This window comes from Anopheles moucheti, chromosome 2 (genome assembly GCF_943734755.1).
Source record: "Anopheles moucheti chromosome 2, idAnoMoucSN_F20_07, whole genome shotgun sequence".
Taxonomy (NCBI): Eukaryota; Metazoa; Arthropoda; class Insecta; order Diptera; family Culicidae; genus Anopheles; species Anopheles moucheti.
Window position 1 is genome coordinate 41,725,526 of NC_069140.1, and position 14,319 is coordinate 41,739,844.

The 14,319-nt window shown below is 44.3% G+C and overlaps 1 protein-coding gene across 1 annotated transcript; it reads left to right on the forward strand.

Moving 5' to 3' along the window:
- Positions 1–7,886: 7,886 nt before the first annotated feature.
- Positions 7,887–9,215, forward strand: LOC128296719 (helix-loop-helix protein delilah). Its single transcript, XM_053032196.1, has one exon. It carries the CDS (start codon positions 7,890–7,892, stop codon positions 9,213–9,215), a length of 1,326 nt encoding a protein of 441 aa, XP_052888156.1. The 5' UTR covers positions 7,887–7,889.
- The last annotated feature ends 5,104 nt before the right edge of the window (positions 9,216–14,319 follow it).

The window sequence follows — 14,319 nt, forward strand, 5'->3', positions numbered from 1 at the left end:
TCCTGCGGCCGTGAAAGTGTGTCGGTTAATTCGTAAATTGGATGCTGATAGGTTTCTGCTTTAGCTGACGCCCTTCGCGACTAATTAAAATCATATTGATTTATAGATTGCTTTTGATTTGCTCATCCCATCCCGTTGCATCGGTTTGTTTCGGTGAAATTATATTTTCTATTCGAGCAGATAGGAAGGCAAGTTTTTGAAGAACATGTCCACTATTGATCAATTTAAAACCTACAAGGAACCGGTATAATGGGACATGCATCATCATATTAGCATGCAACATCCCGGCGGCAAAAGTTTAATTAATTTAATTGCTCTCGTGTAGTCGTAAATTTGCAACGATTTCTACGCGCTGCTAGATGGAAGTCGATTGAGAGAACTGGGCAGTAGGCTGGGTGTTCTAATCGATTCGTGATCTAGGGCACGCGTTCATTCGCCGGAGGTCGTGACTATAGCCCCACACTTTATTGCCTGCTTTATTGGTGGTCAGTGTGGATTGCCGGCAAAGGCTCTCTGTGGAGTGTTGAACCTACACCATCTCTATTTTATTTTATAAATAATTAATTAACACTAAGTTTTAAAAAAGTTCTGCTAATGAACACAGTTCACACAACTTATCAATTCTTGCTTCTCTCTTTATACTTGCAGCGATGTACTACATCTCGCACGATCGACGATAAAAGCAACCCCGGTAAGTACAAGACTGTCCAAGAAACTGTCACTGCCTGCTAAATGTCACAGCGTGAAAATAGCTTAGCGGACACAGCTCGCTTCGATATCTCCCATCACAAGGAGCACATCTCGATGACCTAAACGATATCTACCCGCTGTCATCTTGGACGATTGGCCGCTGGGAGAAAAATAGTTCCCCCCCCTTTTCTTGATATCTCAATCAAAACGCATTAGGCGCAGGTGCCAGCGGTCGGTAGATGATATCACAGAAACCTCAAAGCATGTAACGTCCAACGTCCCCCTAAAGCCGCGACAAAAGCACACCGCGTCCGCATGTGCAGCAGCAATCTTTCGGTTTCGTTTTCTTTTTTTATCGTTGAATCCACTGTCGTAATCCAAATTATCGCACCGGTAGTTGTCACTGTTTCGGATTGTGATCGCTGCAACCCTTGGTGGATGGGGGTTTTGTAGATTTTAGCTGTCACTGTAGCAAAATAACCCTTGTCACAGATTAGGACCCCGAAGGAACTTCCTCGTGTCAGTTGACGGTTGGGTTTTATATCTTCATTAACCGAGCTAATGGACTCCTGGAGAGTGTTGAGCCGCGTTGATGCAGTGGTACCATGTCGTTGTGCCGTTCCCATCCAAAAGGGGGTGTTTTAATCAGCTGATCTTTTATTTAGTGATCTTTAATCACTTTATCTGGGAAAATTGTGCAGCGTCACATAAAAATAGCGCCGTAAACATGCTTAAGATGCATGTAATTTGACGATAGCCGTGCGTGACAAAGCAAAGCTCAGGTTACAGCCAAGATCGATGGTTGCTTACAAACAGTTGAACAAGCTTTATTTCTGATACCATTACTGGTAAATTTAAGTAAACGTTAACATTGAACAGGGTCAATATGGAAAAGATGCCGATATTTTTAACAGCGCCACACTTTCATAATCTCCCAACGAACTCGGTACTTCTTCGCGTTGTACCGTTTCCCCAAGAAGCGACGACACTCAAAGGCGTACCGAAACAGTGAAGATGATCTTTGCCATGTGACGCGTTCCAATCAGCTTGACACGATCTGAAAATGTCGTCGATTGTCGATGGCGACGTGGCGTACGTGAGAGGGATCCATAAATCGCCACTCGGTTCAGGCCACGGATGCATTCCGAGAAGGACGTTCCACAAGTGACGCGTAATGGTGCCGTTTTGGTCGTTCCAAAGGCGCCTCACCACGACGGCTCTTCCCGAAGGCGCGTAATGACGCTCCCATCGAATGGCTTACCTCGCTTGCCCGTACGCTTAAGTTTGGGCGCGTTCTTGAGCAGCATCACCGCTCCGGATACGATGAAAGTCGTTTCCTTGCAGTAGGTACTCTCGTGAACCGTAAGAAAATTGCAATTACATGAAACACGTGCTGACGCGATGCGGTACGCGGTCACCAATCCTTTTGACCATGGTCAATTGCTGCACCGTGGTTGATGTCCGTTAAATCGCTGCTGCATAGCGGCACAGCGAAAAGCCGTCACTACGATCCGCGCCTGCATGTCGAATGATGTGTTTAAATCTTACGCCCTTATCTCGTTTAGCCCGGAGGCGTTAAGCGCATGGACCGTCCGCCTGTCCAGGTGGTGTCCGTAAATCACGTGTCATATTGTTAATAAGCTTATCGATAGAATGCAGAGAACAGTATCAAGTTTTAGGAGTGTCAAACGTACTCAAATGTTTTCTTTAGAGAATAACTACTTTTGGAACGATCTTGACGTTTAACAACAATATTTAACTTCATAAAATCCAATTCGAGTTTACTTCCAATCATCTTTCATTATGCACGTAACTTAAGAATAATTTTAGTACGTAGCGCCATTAATGACCATAGAACATTTGGTACTTGCAGTACCAACGTTACAATTTGTTGTCGAATTACAGACTTGCGCAAGCAATTAAATTAATGTGTCAAAGTGGAGCCATGCCTCATTACAGTACTGTACACAAAAATTAATGGCCATGCTTATAGTACCCAACTTCAGCCGAAAGTGCATCGAAAACGGAACGACACTAATTTATTTTATTTGCTCATTGAAATTCACTCAACGAATGAAACCCTTTTTTTTCTTTCTTCTCTTTTTCTTCGTGGGAGGTCGTGACTTGGCCCGCTTTGGGTTTGAAAGATTACACAAAACCTTCTCAGTGCGTTCCACTGCACACGCTGGCAGCGATCAGCGCAGTGAGATCGACGATCGAAGCGCATGAGTCAGGCGCATCAACCCGAAGGTTACCCACAGGAACGTGCCTCGAAATGTGCCACTAGTGCTTAAATCTCCTCCAGACAACCGCATCGATGCGCACGGGCGGATAGTGTAACCGCAAAACCCCGAAATGTAGGTTACCCGGGGTGTCCAGCGTCATCCCGGTCACCACCACAAAACGGCTACTGTTTGCGTTTCCCAGGAATCGACGAGTCGTCGCATAAAATCCTCCCCCAAGGGCTACCCATGGGCACGTTCCGGGTGCCGGTGTCTAGCACAGCGATCAATCAGGGTGCGAAATAAGGCGCGGTTCGTCAATTCGCTGGCATACACCGCCCTGCAGCCAACTTTGTATGCATGCTGCGGTCCGCGGACACGTGGGTGCGGTTAGCATGGATGACATCCGTCGGGCGGCGATCGTCATGTTCGGGGGAGAACCGTCCCAAGACAGCATCGCATTTTATCGATTTCTGTAGAACTGTCTTGCGGTCACTTACGGTGGCTGCCATCAGTGCTTCTGTCGCGTCCAGCTGGTGATGGAATTCGCACATTCGCATGCTGCGAAGGAGGTTTAAAGTTCACCATCAGCACGCACCGACTAACGATTGCCTTCCCCGAAATGCAGCGACGGGAGGCGAAACCCAAACATTCGTTGGCTGACGTTGACGTCAGATGGCGTACTTGTTGTGTGACATGCATGACGGTTGTCCCGAGGACGTCGGCGTGGACAGTGGCAATTGCGTTCGTCTCGGCCGACAGTTCGGATAGCGATTCGTAATTGTTTGCGTTGCAGAGCGCCGAATTCACAACGAAACTGTCACATTCTTTGTTGGCAATTTGCTTTGTCCGGGCACGTCCAAGGATACTAGCAGTGAAGTTTTATTATATCCTGAAAAGGTCCAAGCGTTATTTCGCATAACAAAACATATATCACAAATTGATTACTATCTCTTGGGTTTGTAGCAATTTTCGTTTCTCCAGGAAACGCGTGCTATTCGTAAAATTAAGGAAAATACTTCTACAAATGATAAAAAATGATAAAAAAAATTCTCCATCTAAACAGTAAAGCAATATTCATTTGTGTTTCCTTTTTGTTCATAAAATTGAATACTTTAACGATAAAAATAATAATGTGAAACAAAATTACACCCAAAGGCAAAAAAACTAAACTCTCCAGTGCGTTGGAAAAACAGTGCCCAGTGCAAAAAGTATCTCAATCGCTAGGAACATAGTTATGGAGCATTCCCAGCATTCCGATCACGTGCTGAAGAATGGCACAGAATAGCAAAACACAAACTCTGCGCTGACACGTCGTTTCTCGATCGCAACGGGTTTGAAATGTTTGATTGATACGTTCGGGGCGGCCGTATGACAGTATCGATTGCATTCGATCGTACGAAACGATTGATCACTCTCGAGGAGCACAAAAAAACCGGTGAAGTAGGTGGCGAGTAAAAATTGACACGAGATTCCAGCGTATCAGTATCGACTTCCATCGATTCCCCATCATTATCACCGCTCGCTTCTTGTGCAGTTGTATCAGAGTGGGAAGCGATTATTCCGCAAGCCGGTTACATCTCAGCAACTCTCTGGAGGCAATCTTTTGCGTCAAGAACGCCTATTCAAGTCCCGTTGAAGTCAACCATTTACAGATCTTCAATGGTTTCGCGTATGGCACACCACCAGGAGGAAGATGTCAATGCCCTGACGAAGACGAATTCGTACCAGCCAGCGTGCTACCGTTGGTAACTCCTGAAGTAGCAGGAAACCTGCCACTTCCAGCTAAGGTCACACTCTGTACGGCATCTGCAGCAAACAGATTCCGGTCTCCAACATTGCTGACCATTCCGGGAAGGACGACATTTTCGAATGCGTGTGTTCGACCATGTACAAAAAAAACACAACCTTCAATACGTTGTGTAAACTGTCCAAAACGGTAGCAGCACATCGTACAGCGATTAGCCAGGAATAGCAACAACCGCACAGATCGCTCAGACCGCAATGCATTTAATGGTCAACGGTGCAACCACAATTCATCAGAAATCTCGGCAAATGTTTGCAACCGCCTGATGGTCTATGAAACTTCCAACATCTTATAGGATACGTGCGGAGGTAACTCGCGGCAAACCGCAGATCGTTCCACCGTCAACCACAGTAATCGCACCCACCGTCCATATTCGACTAAGAGTTACATTTTTATTATGGTTGTTTTAGAACTGTGCCTCTCGGGTCTCTGCTTGTAGATCACGAAACACAGGTTGTTCATCTTCTTCGATCGATCTGTGCGGGCAAAGTAGGCACAGAAATGTCAGCTCGTCACATGCAACGTACGATCGTGAGAAGCTTCTGCCATGGACAATACGATCTTGACGCGATTAGTGTTCGCAACCATCGTTCTGCAATTGACGCATGCGGCGCTTGTTGCAGGCGCTCCAAAGTGCTCGCGATCGATTGCCTAGCTGACAGCTTAAGATCTGTCCTTGGAAAAGCTAACAACGAAGAGCACAGTTGACAACTTGTTTTTGAAGCAATGGAACGATAGTCTTTTCCGATGTTTGCCACTACTCTCGAAGGGTTTCGTTCGTTGCCCAATGTCGGAAATTTTCTTGAACTGTGCTGTGTGAAATGAGCTGTCGGGAAGAATTTGTCTCAATAGCTAAAGACGGAGGCTCCTTTTAAATTTGCAGACGGTTATTGAAACTGCACCGGATAGTTGCAGCTGCAGGTATTTTGCGATCATTTTTCTCAAACACTATATTCTTTAACATGCAAAGAACTCCCTACTATTCTGCAATGGTTTTGCTGAAATATGTATTCAACGTTTCTCTCCCACACACGAGCTTTCTCCTCCTCCATTATGTAAGTATATTATGACAACAAGGACGTATCAAACCATTTCAGCTCACTTTCATGCGACTCACGTGTGCGAAATGTCCCAAAACACTTCAAACAAGCACTGTCCAAGTCCTGCCTCCATTTTCGTAGCCAGAGAGTCCGAACCTCCCCGCGAAGGTTAAGTTGCTTTGTATTGTTCACCTTCGCCAGGCAAATAGAAACCCTCTCTCCGGCTACTTTATTCATCCCCTGTTACACGAGCCCCAAATTCATGCTGCTTCGGTTCCTTACTGACGTCTTTTGCTTCGACACTTCAATCGACCCCCAAACGAACGATGCGGTCCTCGAATAGAGGGCGTCAAGGTACGGCCCCACAGGACAGGCAAAAACCACAACACTGGATGCTTGTATTCTGCGTCGCTGTTTTGGCATCACTCATGGCAAAAAAAATGGGACGGCCAGTTATTAGTTGAGCTGTTTTCTTTCTCCACACCAAGCCACACAGTGTGCGTGCCCGCAATTGATGGTTCCGTCTCGCAGAGCCACCGACGATAGCGGATCTTAATTTGTCGCGTCATCACAGCACGACACCGATCTCCATCTTGTACCTTTGGGGCCTTTGTGTGGCTTTTTGTTTGAACGGTGAAACAAAGCGAAAGTAACCGCAAACCGCTTTGTTCAGCGATTGTTCAAAGTGTACAAATGCAGGTCTTATTTTAGCTCGCTTACCTCCCATTATTAGATGGTTTCGGAACATGAAGATCTAGTGTATGCAAATACGTTTAAGAAATTGTTCTCCTAAATTTTTTAATCTTTTCTTTATTTGCTGAAAAAAACTTTTATTCTTCCAATTCACTATCCAACACTGGTATCCTATATTTTAAAGTCTGCGGAATTGGGTATTAAGCTGCGGTGATGTCTTTGTTCAGGCTACTGATGAGGCAAAAGTACAGAGATGAATTGTTTTATGGTGTGCCAGAAAATCCAAGGTTAATGACTGAATATGAGCGACCTGTCCCTCGACTTCATCGGTCAAACCTCGGTGGCTCACATTACATCTCGTCTCTGGAAGTAATTAAACCGGGTAAGGTGATTTTATCCAACAGTGATCACTGCCACTGCCCAATCTTTTTCTCGATCGACAGCATCAACGCAAAATTCATAATCTGTAAGCAATGCGAAACGATAAAACGATACTCCGCACGAGAGCCATCCTGGCGATGCGAAGCCATGTGCAGTAGGTGACCTCCCGATGTCAATAGTCATTAATCTTTGTGGCCCCGTTGAACTTTGTTTGCCTACCATCGGTCCTTCCGCTTTGCGGCCACAGGCCGTACGGAGCTGGTCGATCATATCGGCGAGTGTCAAGTGTCAGCAGCGGGTTTTAAGCCCAAAACAACCAGTCCATCAGGGGCCGATTATGGGACCACTAAATGGCATTCGAAACGCGGCAGCTACACAGGCGCACATGCGTCCCCTTTTTCATGGCTTCATAATTCATCACGAGAAAGTGTCCATGCGAAGGCAGAGTGGATAAGAAAAGACACAAACAAAAAAAAGCAGCTCCCATCGGCAACCGGATTAAGAAACGGCAATTGTTACTGATGATTTACAAGTTGCTCAGATCGAACATTTTTGCTGCACGGTACGGGAGAAACCCATTTGTCACGCAAGGGCTACGGTATTGGCGTCACGGGACAAGCGGTCGATAGGGCAAGAATTTGAATGCGCCACACAATGGAGCCCTTTTTCCAAATAGTTCCCAAACGATTGTTAGAAGTAAAAAAAAGGGGTTTGTATTCTTGCTTTGAGATGATGAGATTTTTTATTCCTAAATTTCATTTCTCGTGTTGCAAACAGTATAGGAATCAGATAGGAATTTACAGAATGCTTCGAATGTTTTATATCATTTTGGAAACAAAAGATTGTTCTTAAAAATGAGCTGTAAATAGTCAAAAGAACATATAATGAAAGTCTAAAGTTCTTTGTTAAAAATGAAGTCAAACTTGTTATGTGAATAAAGACGAATGAAGATATAATTTAATAAATTGGTTTTTATATTGACATTTTTCCCTTCCTTTATATTTCTTTCGCAGAATATATTTCTTCCGCTACTGAAAGGGAATACAAAGGATCACGATGCGTCACAACAATATCGAGTCGATCAGTGCGATCACGTTCAACCAGCAACCATCGATGGAAGCGTCGATGGCCGATGCCAATAATAATCACAACGGCACCAGTTACGTCGGACTCTCTATGACAGCGGACGGTGCCGGATCTCTGGTGTCCGAAATAAAAAAAGACGAAAAGTATTCCCTCCGTCAGAGACAGTCGCGTCGTACCACCCAGGACATTGCAAACGTCAGTAAGGCAACGACCACCACAAAAGAGAAGGCAACGCCAAAGGAAAAACCTAAACCCAAAGCGGCTCCCCTCAGCAAGTACCGGCGGAAAACGGCCAACGCCCGGGAGCGTAGCCGAATGCGGGAGATCAACAGTGCGTTCGAGAATCTGCGACGTGCTGTTCCGGTAGCGGTGGCTGGAACGAGCGGTACTAGCTCCCCCGTCAGTTCACCCCAGTGCAACGGCAGTGCAGCATCGAGCGAGAAGCTTACCAAGATCACCACCTTGCGGCTAGCGATGAAGTACATCCGAATATTAAGCGATATGCTGCACGGAACGACAGGAACACTCGAAAACAACAACGAACTTGATATGATTAATCATAACGAGATAGAGCGAGAAGTGATGCAAAAAGGATTACTACTGCTGGAAGGTGGTGGATACCCCACAGGAACTCCGGGGTACATCTCATCGTCGCCTGCCGTATCGCCGGCGCGACCACCCATCGATCCTAAACCGTCGCCAGCGTCTTCCAAAAACAACTCTCAACAATCCGGCCCCACCTCATCCAGCAGTCCTCGGAAGCGATCTTCAAATAAACGAACGGCACCGTCCGGCAACAGTCGCTCCAAGAAATCTACCCCTCCAAGTTCCACCCCAAACAACCCTAGAACGCGGGGAGCATCAGGCAGCAATGGGCGAAAAACTACCACCACCTCACCGACGTTGGAAAGGATAGATGATAATATCCAGCTAACAGCGCCCAGTTTACTGCCGGACCCAACCCGTCCGGATCCGCTCGGCATGGATGTAGATCTCTGCTCCGTGCTGGAGTCGGATAACGACTCACTCATACTGTCCGAGCCGTGTCTCAGCCCACTGACCGCGGGTGTTGGACCGGGCGTACTTAAATCCCACAACTTTGCCTGCACCAACAGTCAGTCGGTGGTGCCGAACGATGGTCTAGAGTTTGGATTGTTCCTAGAATCGGATGCGGATTCGTTACAACTGTCCGAGCCATGTCTGAGCCCGCTTAGCCATCTGGATTCGTTGAACCCATTCAACGATCTGCTGCACACAGGCTTCAACGAGCAGACGGCACTCGAACTGTATCTATAACCCGGCCTGAAGGTCGCCTGACGACCCCCAACGGTAGTGCTGCACCAAGTTCCCCAGTTTGTTCATATTTGTTTATTTACGCTTAGGTCTAAACGAATGTAAGCTTAAGGTAGCCCAAGTGTCAATGAATGTCCCAGTAATTTATTCTCACCGTGTCATATTAGTTAGGAAAAGCATATGGCTGGCGCTCGGATATTAACGACCCCGGCACGATTGAACCACGTTCGGTGTATTAATGCACATCGAGACATCAAAACTGGGCCGCCTGGTCGAATTATTTTGAGTAACGTCCGGCACAGGCTTACCGTGACTTCCATAAAAACCATTTGCCATGATTTTTCAATTTCTTATCCACCTTCTGTGTCTTGTGTTTTGGGCAGAAACGCTCCTATACGCTTTGGTGGGCTTTGCTTGTGTTTAATTAGTTTATCAGCAGCATGGGAAGGATGAAGCAGTGGCTTAAATGTAGCACCTTTATTTGAATTAGGTCACGAAGCATGCTAAAGCTATTTACAAAGCTCGACTAATCTGTCACGAGTTGGATAACTTCCGCACACAGTTGTGCATGCAAATTCACGGTTTCTAATAATCATGATAATTCTTAATTGGCTATTTGTCACACTCGTTTCGTCGTGCCGCCGGTAGATGAGTCAGGTTGATTTATGTCAGCTTTAACAAAGTGGGCAGCTTTTTTCCACGCAATGATCATCCTTCGCGCGGAGCGCCATCGATCACGTTTAAAAGGATTGAAGTTTATTGCCATAACCGATAGCAGGAGCTTATTCTCGCCCCTTATTTCACACGTAGAATCTCTTAATGTGCCATTGCAGATCTTCAGGCTCTCTGGCCTCTCAAAGGTTTGCATGGTAAAAGAGGGGGAAGCTGGTCATGAAATTCTCATTGTCATTTAGCATCATAAGTTTCGTGGCGCACTACAAAAAAACACACAGTCTAATTGGATCAGTATTGCTTGCCAAATTGGTAGCCGTTAGAATTAATGCCACAACTCAAGCACAAACAATTCCCGCATGAAATATTAGATATGCTTTATTGTGCTGCTGCTTGCACCGTGCAGTGTGCTAGAACAATCCACATGAATCACGCACATTAATTCCCGTTTACACCCAATACTTCATGGCTTATCGCGATGACTCCATTTCCAGTCAGTTATGGTACCATTTTTGGACCTGCTAGCATTTCAATTCGTTCGTTATAGTTTATGCATAACTTCCACCTCTTGTTACCCCTGGATGGCTGGACGTCGCTGCAACGAGCTGCCGGTGCATTGCATAATGCATCTCAGCACGTGGAACGACGCGCACATTGTCGCCAACGGATCGAGCTGGTCTACCAGCCAGATCGAATAGTAACCTCTGTTGCCTATTTCCTACCTACCTGCCACAGCATCTGGGAGTGCCATTGGTAGGGATAGCCACCCCCATAATTCTGAGCCACCCCATATAACCGAACGGGGGTACTTTACCTCCCACCCTGAATCATTAGTAAACTGCAACGTGCCAATTGCGGTTGGATCTAAGGTAAATTGTTGGTTTTGTTTTGATTTTCTTTTTTCGCGTTTCGCTTCCGACGGCAATTGTGCGGTGGACAATTGCACCAGTGCTTTGTGATGATTAATAGCAGAGTCTTGTAAAAGGCACAGCACAAATCAACGGAGAATGGAACGTGTGTGTTGCGGATAGTTTCAGCACGTGGGTAGGCGTTACTAACAGCATTTACCGAAGCGTAACGAAGCGGAACGAAACAGTGACCAAGCACCTGTTGCTTGGTGGTTGTTTGCTTCATAAAATGGTGCCAACCTCAACAACTCAACAAAACTATCGCACTTTGATGTATGTTCGATATCAGTCGCCATTGTTCACAAAGTGGATTTGTGGATATTATTTACAATGTTTACTTATTTGCTTCATGAATTCTTGATCTGTTTCACTTCATTTTTGTTTGTTTTGCTTGTAAATCAGTAAAATTCCTACCGAAATCTCTTTAATCAGACCATCGTTTCTTTATAACCAACCACTTAGCCGGTTTCCTTGCCTGCAATGTAATTTACGTCAGCGACTTTAACGTGTTTGCAACCGAACTGCGATCAACTGCCTGTGGTGGTCGGCCAAATCGGTAGCTCAATGTTGCGGCATGATTGCATTATCATAAAGTCAATCTCAAGATTTGCCATTTTCAACCTTTCACTGAGAGAGCTATACGGATTTGGTCATCTTTCGCAAACAGACTTCCCTCATAAGCATGTGCATGGTTTTGCAATGTGCAGGTTGGTCCAGCACGCGAAACCATACATTGTCTGTTTATGCATTCCAAATTATTCAAACTGACCAGATTGGGCTTTTTTCTTTGGTTTAAGTTTTTCTTTTCGTATTTAACTTCAATATACAGAGCTTTAGAATACGTCTGTAAACATAACGCACTTAGTGAATACCAAGCGCAACCAATATCATGAAGTATTGAAGTCATTAAACCAAACTTGAACACGTTTTTAAAAGAGATCATAAAAAGAGTTTCACAACAAGAAATAAATTACACCATATAAAAACTATCCATGGCAACTATAAAACAAACAACAACAAACAAAATGTTGTTATCACTGACGGAAGACATTTTATAAAAAAACGTATACATATACTATTTAATTTAATCTTTAACACGATTCTATTCAACTTCCATACGGGCACATTCCAGAGACGAAAAAGTGAAATAAAACACACGTTGTAAAAATAAAAACAAGCAATATAAAAACTATTTAAGCTAGACTTTATGTCTCTCTCCTCTATATGTATAATCTCCGCTTCACGCTTAATCACTGTAGAAGCATATATTGTTGCAACAGTATTTAATTGTAAAATGAAAGCCATGAACGTGTAAAGGTCTAGTTTCTGCTAGTTTTTAAGTCCCACACAAATTGGCCAGCCTTTTTGTCTTTGTTTCGGGTTGCGTACGTTAAGGCTGAGATCGAGAGTAGAAAAAACAAGATCCCTACTGTATGTAAAGTTTATAGCGCAAAGGGCAGACAATATTATACAAATGGTGCACTTTATACACAAGAGTAAATCAATGTCCTAGTACAATTGTGCCTTCACAATTGCATAATAAGATAGAGTTGAAAATAGTAAAAATCACATGTTTTATACAGAATACTACACCAAAGTTTATTTAAAATCGAAAGAAAATTTGATAAACCAATTAATAAAATGGTAAGCTATCTGTGTTTGTTTGACGAAGTGGTATTGAAATAATGTAATATTAATAATGTAGTATATAATATTTGAATTTTATATTGAAAAATTTTAATTTAATTTTGAATTAAATTTTAAAGAAAGAAAAATTCGCTTTAGTTCCACGTATTAATTAACATTTCAATTAAATTAATTATCAATAAACAGAGTTATTTTAGGCAGTTATAAGCTTTTTATCTAATCAAAAGCTAGGATTTATATTTTTAGAGAACTTTGCCAAGGTCTTTCCCGATATGGTTGCTTTTTACGGAACAGTAATTAATCATTAAACTGAAGGTATATTCATCATCATTTACTCATCTTTACTCGTTTTTACATCGCTCACCAAAATTAGTTCAGATTTTTTTAAACAATTGTAAGAATTAATCCACGTAACTATTGCACACAATCGATCAAAATGTTCTCACGCTTCTTTTCGTCAGAAATCCTCGATCCACCTTGCCTCCATCGTGTGGCCGCAAAGGAAAAACTTCTTATTATTTTAGGTAACGCAGTCCGAATCAAAACGAAACAACTTGTTTGATTCGTCATCGATGATAGTAGCCTGCACATACATCCTTCCCTGTTTGCCAATGCGATCTCGCGTCAAGTCGATTCCGCTGATGCCGCTGGAAGGCTTCACACCACCGCTGAGCGGAAAAACTGGAATTCTGCTGCATTTCAAGACGCCCGGTAGCAATCGATGGGAAAACCGTACAATCCCCGTTTGCTGCCCAACCGTTTGCCAGCGTGTTTGTTTTGTTTGGACATACTTCAAACCGATCAACTTTACCGCCGTCAACCGCCGAACCGGTGCGCGAGCTAGAAATGCGTGAACCGTAAGCGAAAGACGTCTGGCTCAGAATATTGATGAGGTTTTGCGCGGGAAAACTCGTTCCCGTGCGAATGCTGGTGTGCGATGTTGTTTCATGGTTTCCCTAATTGGATGCTACCGCACCGGGCTGCCGTTGCATGCTGGAATGAAGGAAACGAGCCACAAAACAAGGCATTAAACGGTCGAGTTTCTCCGGTGCGTTCGAGCCCGGTACCCGACCAAAAGGTTCTCTGGAATTTCGTCCAATAAGGCACCGATCCATCTTGTGTGTGAACTATTCCCGGCCTGCAAAGTATGTCATGTGACATATTTGTGGAATGTATTTTCCAGATTGTATGATCGACGAGTTCAGCACACTGCTATCGTCAAACCATTTTCCTTTCTGTATTGCATTATTTTATTACTTTTACTTACAAACAGTGTATGCAAAGATTCATTTTAAACCAACTTTAAGTTAAGCTAAGGCTAAACACATCAGTTAAGGAGACTCTGATAAAAGTAAGAAAAGGAAATGTATAAGTACTGTTTGTTTGGTGAACGTGATTTATAATACTTCATTATCTATAGATCGTTCATTGCTTCTACATCGTTTGATCGTTTATTGCTCACATTTGTGGTGCGCCTCTTCGCTAAGATTCGTACAACTTCTTATCCTATTGTTCAATCGCTCAAGTTGCATTTTCCCAGCGCATAATTCAGTTTCCAATCGCCCCCTCTACCTGTGGCCTGCTCGATTCCCCACGCGGATCGGTTCATATTCATCGCGTCGCGTTCATCATTCCATAATGTTATAAATAATTCAATAACCGCACGCAAAGCTCGTACCTTGATGCTGGCCGATCATGACGACGGTACCATTGTCGAGGCAAGAATTCGCCACACAGCGGTCGCGCCCTTCGATGCGGTTCACCGCCCGCAGAGCCCGCTCGGTTGGCGACACTGCACGCGGGAGCATTATGGTGCGCCAAAGCCGCAACATAGGGAGTGTCGAAGAATGACTTCGATCGAATGATACGACAACAAACGC

Bases quoted from the DNA above. Each gene is read 5' to 3' on its own strand.
- LOC128296719 (XM_053032196.1), top strand. From the start codon at position 7,890: ATGCGTCACAACAATATCGAGTCGATCAGTGCGATCACGTTCAACCAG.